Source organism: Sinocyclocheilus rhinocerous, unplaced genomic scaffold (assembly GCF_001515625.1).
Source record: "Sinocyclocheilus rhinocerous isolate Xijiao unplaced genomic scaffold, SAMN03320098_v1.1 scaffold1533, whole genome shotgun sequence".
Lineage (NCBI taxonomy): Eukaryota > Metazoa > Chordata > Actinopteri > Cypriniformes > Cyprinidae > Sinocyclocheilus > Sinocyclocheilus rhinocerous.
The window spans coordinates 149,372-158,376 of record NW_015656115.1 but is presented as its reverse complement, the minus strand read 5'-3'; the positions used below and the strand labels follow the sequence as shown (position 1 = coordinate 158,376).

The following is a 9,005-nucleotide window of genomic DNA, read 5'->3' as shown; positions in this document are numbered from 1 at the left end:
AACTTTATGCTAAGTATCTATCATTTTGACGATAGTGGTCCTGACAGAACTGTATTTATATCGTTTTTTACCTCTGATTCACGCAATGTCCGAACTGTTCGAACTGTCCTGAGCGGCGGTGCGTCCTCCTGAGCGTGTTCTCAACAGCAGGCGCGTGAGGCGTCTTCTTCTTCTTCTTGCTTTACGGCGTATCGCAGACTTATAAGTGCATTACCGCCACCTATCTCTCAAATGGACCATTGACACTCCTAATTGAGATTGTAGATAGAGTGTCAATGGTCCATTTGAGAGAGAGTTCACCCAGAAATTAAAATTTGCTGTTAATTTACTCACTCTCAGGCCATCCGAGATGTAGGTGACTTTTTTCTTCAGTAGAACAGTAAGTCCTGGTGATTCATAAGATGCAAGGCAATAGCTACCGTCACTTTGAGAATCAAAAAAAAAAACATATACAGGCAAAACAAAAGTAATAACCCTGGCTCCTGATGACATATTGAGGTCTTATGAAGTGAAACGATTGGTCTGTGCAAGAATTATTTATAACATTATTACCTGAAATCCATAGCAGTTAACAGCAAATTTTCATTTTTGGGTAAACTATCCTTTTAAACAGTAGACCGTGTCACTAGCAATGGCAAGGTCATGGGTTTGATTCCCATGGAAAGCAAGAAATGATCAAATTGTGTACTTTTAATCCAATAGAGGTCACTTTTGATAAAAGGGTCTGCCAAATGCATGTATGTAAACAAATGTTAACAATGATCCAATCTGTGCCTTTTAGGAAAAACAGATGAGAAAAAATTATACTTAACTGAAAGATAAATGATAAATGACTGAAAGATAAATAAACTCTTTATAAATCTCAAGAGCTAAAACAACAACAACAACAACAAAATCTAAGCAATAAAAATTAGGGATGCACTGATATTCAGATACAAAATAGCCAGTAATGATTTTCATATGATTATTTGTCTATACCAGGGGTCCCTAAACTACGGCCTGCGGGCCGAATGCAACCTGCCCCCACATATTTTGAAAATGTAATTTTAAATGTATGCTTTACTTATATCATAATTGTATTTGATAATAAAGGTCGGCTTTCAAAGTAAAATTTCCCTTAGTTATTAAGGTAGCCTAATTATTTGTTAAATTCACCTACCAACAAAATGGTACGTTCAGCATAACGTACCATCGCGATCGAACAGGTGACACGCGAGCCAGCGAGAAAATTCAAAGAGACAACAAGATAGCCAAACGGTTGGGAAAGAGAACACTTGTTTCAGAATGCAGGGTATTTAACCAAAAGTGGACAAGTGATATTTTTTTTGTTCAGTGCAAAGAAGTGGCTGTTTGTCTCATCTGTCAAGAATCAGTGTTCAAAGAATACAATCTGCGCAGACACTATGAAACCCGCCACTGAGACAAGTATGCTAGCTTGCAAGGCCAAATGAGAGCAGACAAAGTGTCGAAGATAAAAAGTGTACTATCAGATCAGCAGAATACATTTGTACGCCAAACCCATTTGAACTAGTCATCAGGCCATTCAGTGACGGCGAGTTCGTCAAGAAATGTATGAATGCTGTTGCGGAGGATGTGTAGCCCGATAAGAAAGACTTCTTCAATGCATTGAGTCTGTCCGCAAGTACAATCGCCAGACGAATTGAAGAATATGCCCAGCTGCAGGAGAAAGTGAAAGAATTAGAATTGTTTGCATTAGCACTGGATGAGAGCAATGACGTGCAGGACACAGCGAAGCTGCAAATTTTTCTTCGCGGAGTTAGCTCAAACTTTGAAGTGTCTGAGGAGATGGCAGGATATTTCTGGAAAAGTGTGGCAGAGTTGGGTCTAGACTAGTCTAAGCTGGCCAGCATCACTACTGAAAGGGCTCGTAGTATGGTTGACGCGTCAAGGGGACTTATTTACCTTATTCTTCACGTAAAAATGGGCGCAACCATTTGTAAATTCTATGGGTCTGGCTTCCGGTCTTATTTGCTTCCAGCTATTTTTAGCTGTACAAAATTGGTGTGTAAATTGCAAATTGGTCTGTCTTACCATATTATTTTAAAGTATTATCTTAATTATGAACACACTGGTTTGTAATGCAAACAGTTTTTACGTTTACTGCACGCTGTTATTCTTCTCGTTATTTCCCTACAGCGACTAATGAACCGAAAGTCTCGCCCATGGGCTTACTTCTGCGTTTAGGAATAAAGGTGGATAGGATGCATGAATAGAGAAAAGAGGTCTTAACATCACCTCCCTGGAACAGAAATGTTGGATGGCCTCAACTTGCAAGGCAAGGGAAAACTAATATGTGACATGTATTCTCACATAAAAGCATTTGAGGTGAAACTAGCACTGCTTGTGGGACAGGTGCAAAAGCAAGACTTCACCCATCGCCTTGTTACCCAAAGCCTCTCAGCTGAGAAACCAGTGGCCCCATTCCCAGCTGAAAGGTCCATGGAAGCGCTGGAAATGCTGAAGGCAGAGTTTGACGTGCGTGTCCACGCTAAAGAAATCTGCCGTTTCCAGAACCCCTTTGCTGTCGACATTGACGAAGCCCTGCCTTCTTATCAGTTTGAGTTGGCTGAGTTACAGAAGTGTGATGTTCTGAAAGACGCATTTAAGCCCAACGGTCTCATTGAATTCTATGCTGCCTATTCTAGCTTTAGGAGGCATGATAAATACATTTAAAATCATAATAAAATCTCCACAATAATACTAGTAGTCACTCCGGCCCATGTAATTTTAATAATTTACAATATGTATAATAATGTACAATATAATGTACAATATGATAATATTGTACATTATATAATGTACATTATTATACATATGTATAATGTACAATATGAAATGTACAATATGAAAAATTGATATTCATTTTGAGATATGCTAAAGACTATGTTTGACAGTACTATTAAATTATTAATGTTTTTAAAGATCAAATTTAAGCGAGCATTAGTAGATTGCAAAATTAATCTAAATGTAAACATGAGCACGTACAATAAATATCCCATATCAGCTGATATTTATAAAATTCATATCACTAATATCACTGATATCTGAAATGGTACTGATATATAATGCATCCTTTAAAAAAATCAGTTTGAGCCCCTCCACAGATCTCATGCATCCTTTATGATGAGGGTGTTGCACATGGTGGGATCTCGGCCGGATTTATGGGATTATAAATTATGAGGAAAGAACACTTGAAAATCCTTCTGAAATACGCCATCCCTTCTAGATCCAGAGTGGACTCACATTTCAGTGAAATAATGACCCCAAATATTTATCAGGGTTCTGCAGCAGCTATTTCAAGCAAGAAGCTTGCATCAGATTGTGTAAGGCAATGCTCTGGTCACTTCTGTCCAATGGCAACCGAAGCACAAAGTTAAAAGGCGATGGGGAAAAAGGCGGCCAAGCGACACAAGGCAGATCATGATGTTCACCCAGGAGGAAAGAGGAAAATATTCCAGCCTCGTTTCTGCACAAGCTTATGGATATAACGGCTAGAATTTGCCAAATATAGCAGCCGTCAGGAAAGGAAACTTTGATGAAGCTGAATTAACTTCATACTTCAAAGTACAAGCCGAAATACGAACTATTTTATGTGAGAATTACGTGCTAAATAATTACACTGCAAAACCTCTTTCTTAATTATTAATATCACTGAAAAAAACATCATAAGACTGAGAGTAGTTTGTTTTTCTTACCTCAGTGACACACTGTCTATTCTAGTTTTTAAGCATTATAATCATGCTTATGCAATTTAATCTCATGCAAATTTGCTATGTAAAATTTATTTTGTTTAGATATTTTCATGGAAAGCAAGCCAAAAATAATGGTAATGATTAAATAAGATGTTTTGAATTTAATTAATTTTTTTATATTTAATTAATTTTTTTTATATTTAATTACTTTTTCATATGTAATTTAATTTAATTTAATTTATCCATTTACCCCAGTGCAGCCTTTTCACAAAATATAAAAACATACACACGTAAAATACATACACCCATTAAAAAAATTATAAAACAATGAAATTTCAACAATTTATTCAATATTATTCATTGCTCTATGTATATATATATATATATATATATATGCTGTCAACAAAAATGAAAATAATAGTGTTGTCCTAATAATTCTTGCCCCCAGTGTAAGTATACTTATACATACTTGAGTATGAAGTATAGAGCATTGTGAGCATAATGAGTCTGTGTTTTGAGCAGCATACTGCAGGAACTCAGTGGACGGTCAGTGGTATGCCTACGATGACAGCAGTGTTGAGCCGGTGCCTGAGGGGGAAGTGTGCACACGTGGTGCTTATATCCTCTTCTATCAGAGACGAGATGCCATCCCATCCTGGTCAGCTAGCTGCTCGCTGCAAGGTGAATGCTCTTCTCTGCATCTCTGCCTTAATTGTATACCCACAGTACCAAGGGCAAACAAGCAGAAAACATACTGAAGTTTGCATTATCAAGAGAATACAAGAATCTGCCACTGTAGTTTTGTTTAGTAGATCATTTCAGCCTGTCAGGTGTGCCGTCTTTTTATGGTTTTCACTTTATACTAAAATAATTTATATTTTAGTATTTTTAGTATTATTTTTATATTTCATCATTTATATTTATATACTTTATACAAAAAAATATTATTAAAGTTTGACTTCCATTATTAGTATGTTCGCCATTGACTGCTTTAAAAAAAAAATTATTTTCATTTTTTTCATTTTTAATTTTTTTTCCCAAAAACTCCACACCACAGAACATAGAAATGCTTTCATGTGTGCTATATCTTTATGGTTTTTATATTAACTTTATATTTAGAAATCTATGACAAATTTTGAAAAAATTAGAAAATCTGTTATTGAACGTTTATTTAGGCGCAGAACATCTTTATGACCACATCAAATGGGAGACTTTTCAGACGCATACTTCAACTTAATCACGATTAGTTTCAGAAAAAATGTGTTATTAATTCGTTATTTTTTTAATCGATTGACAGCAGTAATTAATTAATTTACTTATTTATTTTTTATTTTTTATATTTAATTTTATTGATTTTCCAAAAACTCCAATCCACATCAGTAGATCATTTCAGCCTGGTAGTTGTACTATTTTTTTTATGGTTTTCACAAACCATATATACATGTACATATATATATACTTAAATTTCTTATACTGAGAAATTTATGATTACATTATTAAAATCTGCTATTTAGTTTGTTAGAATGAATTTAGTTTGTCAAAATGCAGTATTGACTGCTTTTATTTTTACTTCACTATTATTTTATTTTAAAAATTCCACTCCTCAGAACACAGAAAAAGCTAATAGTGTAACTTTATCTATTTTATTCAAACAAAGTAGGGCATTCTAGGCTGTGAATATCTACCCCCACCCTTTCAAGTGCAATTTTTTTTTTTTACTTTTACTTTTTTTCTCTTTGTGGCAGAAATGTTTAGAGCTAATATTTCACAACATTAATGTTTTACTGCACTGATCAAGTAATAAGCATAATAAACTTCAAAAACATAAAAAAAAATATTACCAACCCCATACCTTTGAACACTAGTGTTATGCAGCAATGTCAAATGGCAAAGTCACATTCAACCTCTGGGTGGCTCCAAGAGCTTTTCTACACATGCAGCTCTCTTCACCTTCTCTATGAGAGCCACATCTTCAGAATCCAAATATAAACCCAGAAATGACACAAATGAAATATGTATTCAGCACTAGTCCAAAGTCTGCCTGATCACAGCATAGCCACAATGTAACCTTGCTGCTGGAACAAGAACAAAACATTTCCAGAAAGAACAAGGTGCTGATTAGGCACAGACATGGCTTTGAGCTGCTTGTCACAAAATTTCACACACACACACACACACATACTTGCATTTGTGGTTTACGGGGACTCTCCATAGGCGTAATGGTTTTTATACTGTACAAACTGAATTTTCTGTAAATACTGGCAATTTTTGAATTTCATAAAACACCGTTTTGAATGTTTTTTAAGCCTTTTGTTTTACGGGGACACAGGAAGTGTCCTCATAAACCATGTTTACGTTGTAGTACCCATGTCATTATACACATTGGTGTCCTCCTAAACCAGGGGTGCCCAAACTCGGTCCTGGAGGGCCGGTGTCCTGCAGAGTTTAGCTCCAATTTGCCTCAACACACCTGCCGGGAAGTTTCTAGTATGCATAGTAAGAGCTTGATTAGCTGGTTCAGGTGTGTCTAATTGGGGTTGGATCTAAACTCTGCAGGACATCGGCCCTCCAGGACCGAGTTTGGGCACCCCTGTCCTAAACCATATATACCAGTACACACACACACACACAACACACACAATCTGACAAAGTTTTCTCACTTTCCCTTTATGCTCCTGCATCTCTGCTGCTGTTTGCCTTCCTGCTCAACCCCTTTTCCCTCTCCACACCACTGAAGTTACATTATATACTTCAACAAATCACATCTACATAATCATATCCCAAGTAACAAGATTAAAGTTATATAGCCTAAAGAAATTATTGTGATGACTGTATGTGTCCACTGAAGCAAGCTGAGCAGGCGTTTTCAATTCATTCGCTACGTGAGGTGAGCGGCAGGCTCACACATCAAAAAGTCGAGCAATTTTCAACTTTATGCAAATTAAAGGTAAAAGCGCTGCATGCCAGTGAATAGATGTGAGATGAATGCATTGACGTCTAAGCTTTTTTAAATCTGCCTGTAGTGCTGGTGCATTCAGTGCTTAAATGTCATTCTTCCATATTGCTAGATAAAATCAGATTTCAATGCACTTTGCACACTTTCTCTGTAGCTAGGTTATGGCTGGGTTTAAAATATTTGGCACAATCGTAGCAGCTTTGTACATGCGTACATTTTACACGTCTTACAGTGATTTGAGTGAGTTTCTTCTACACCAGTGGACACAAACACTACCATTCAAAAATTTAGGTTTAGTAAGATTTTTAATGTTTTTGAAAGAAGTCTCTTATGCTGACCAAGGCTGCATTTGTTTCATCAAAGATACAGAAAAAACTGTAAACTTGTGAAATATTGTTTCAATCTAAAACAACTGTTTTCTATTTTAAAATATTTAAAATGTAATTTATTCCTGTGATGCAAAGCTGAATTTTCAGCATCATTACTCCAGTCTTCAGTGTCACATGATCCTTCAGAAATCATTCTAATATGATGATTTGTTATTATTATCAATGTCGAAAACGATTTTTGCTGCCGTGATCCATTATTCAGGATTCTTCAATGAATAGAAAGTTGAAAAGAACAGCATTTATTAGAAATAGAAATTTTACATTATAATACAACATTACTAATGTCTTTAATGTAAAAAAATTAATGCATCCTTGCTGAATGAAAGTACTATTTTATTTTTATTTATTTTTTTTAAAGGTCTTACTGACCCTAAATGTTTAAACGGTAGTTTTCAATCTAAAACAACTGTTTTCTATTTTAAAATATTTAAAATGTAATTTATTCCTGTGATGCAAAGCTGAATTTTCAGCATCATTACTCCAGTCTTCAGTGTCACATGATCCTTCAGAAATCATTCTAATATGATGATTTGTTATTATTATCAATGTCGAAAACGATTTTTGCTGCCGTGATCCATTATTCAGGATTCTTCAATGAATAGAAAGTTGAAAAGAACAGCATTTATTAGAAATAGAAATTTTACATTATAATACAACATTACTAATGTCTTTAATGTAAAAAAATTAATGCATCCTTGCTGAATGAAAGTACTATTTTATTTTTATTTTTTTTTTTTAAAGGTCTTACTGACCCTAAATGTTTAAACGGTAGTATATGGTAACCACAGCTTTGGTTGCAGAAACTAAGTGCACTTCACTAAATGGTACATGCAATTAAAATGAGTTTGAAATGTTGAAAGATATACATATTAAATAAGTAATATAGTTATAATGGAAGGATATATATTCCATAGTGAAGCAAGGCACAATAAATGATTTGTTATTTTGCTATATTTTTGTACATGGCCATTTTGTTCATGTTTCAAGTTTTACTGTTAAAATGCAGTGAGCTGTTTTTAATGATATATGACTATATATGAATCTTTTATTACACTACATTTTGATATAATCAGAGGTGCTATAATTAGCCATGAAATATCATGCAGCAGAGGCCTTAGGTTTCTCCATTGTGGTAGTAATTAAAATGGATCAGTTATCAGTAGCTCCCATCGACACACGATAGAAACGAGTTCTGTGAAGCCTGAGTTGAACTGAGTTTGAAATATTGTAAGCAGCTTCAAGCAACAGTTCAAAATAAAAAGATTCAGTTAAGACAGTTCAGTTAAGCGATCACCTTCAGTGTTCACTGCTGTGATTAGAGCAAAGTCACATAATTCACCTCCACACTAACGTGCCCCAGAGCATTTATGCATGAACCTTCAAAAACTTCTAAATATATCTGTTTGAAGCTGGTTATGTGCTTCGACACATTTTTCATTTTATTGTGATTTCTCAATCCTTTGTCAATCCTTATATATAATGTCAAGATTTTCAACTTAACCGACACAGTGCCGTGAAAAGGTTTTTGCCCCGTTCCTGTTTTTTTTACTTTTTTGTATATTTGACACACTTAAAAGATTCAGATCATCATACCAACAGTCAAACATGGTGGTGGTAGTGTGATGGTCTGGGGCTGCTTTGCAGCTTCAGGACCTGGACGACTTGCCATAATTGATGGAACCATGAATTCTGCGCTCTATCAGAAAATCCTGAAGGAGAATGTCCGGCCGTCAGTTTGTGACCTCAAGCTCAAGCGCACTTGGTTTATGCAGCAGGACAATGATCCAAAACAAACCAGCAAGTCCACCTTTGAATGGCTCAAGAAAAACAAAATTAAGGTTTTGGAGTGGCCAAGTCAAAGTCCAGACTTAAATCCGATTGAGATACTGTGGCATGACCTTAAACAGTCCATTCAAGCTCGAAAACCCTCCAATGTGGCTGAATTAA

At 35.4% G+C, this 9,005-nt stretch overlaps 1 protein-coding gene across 1 annotated transcript in view; it reads left to right on the top strand.

Moving 5' to 3' along the window:
- Positions 1-9,005, top strand: part of LOC107719326 (ubiquitin carboxyl-terminal hydrolase 43-like) — a 94,794-nt gene that overhangs the window by 69,637 nt on the left and 16,152 nt on the right. Inside the window, exon 13 of the mRNA XM_016526723.1 lies at positions 4,236-4,394. Coding sequence (XP_016382209.1) covers positions 4,236-4,394 — 159 coding nt within the window. The remainder of the gene's footprint in view (positions 1-4,235; positions 4,395-9,005) is intronic.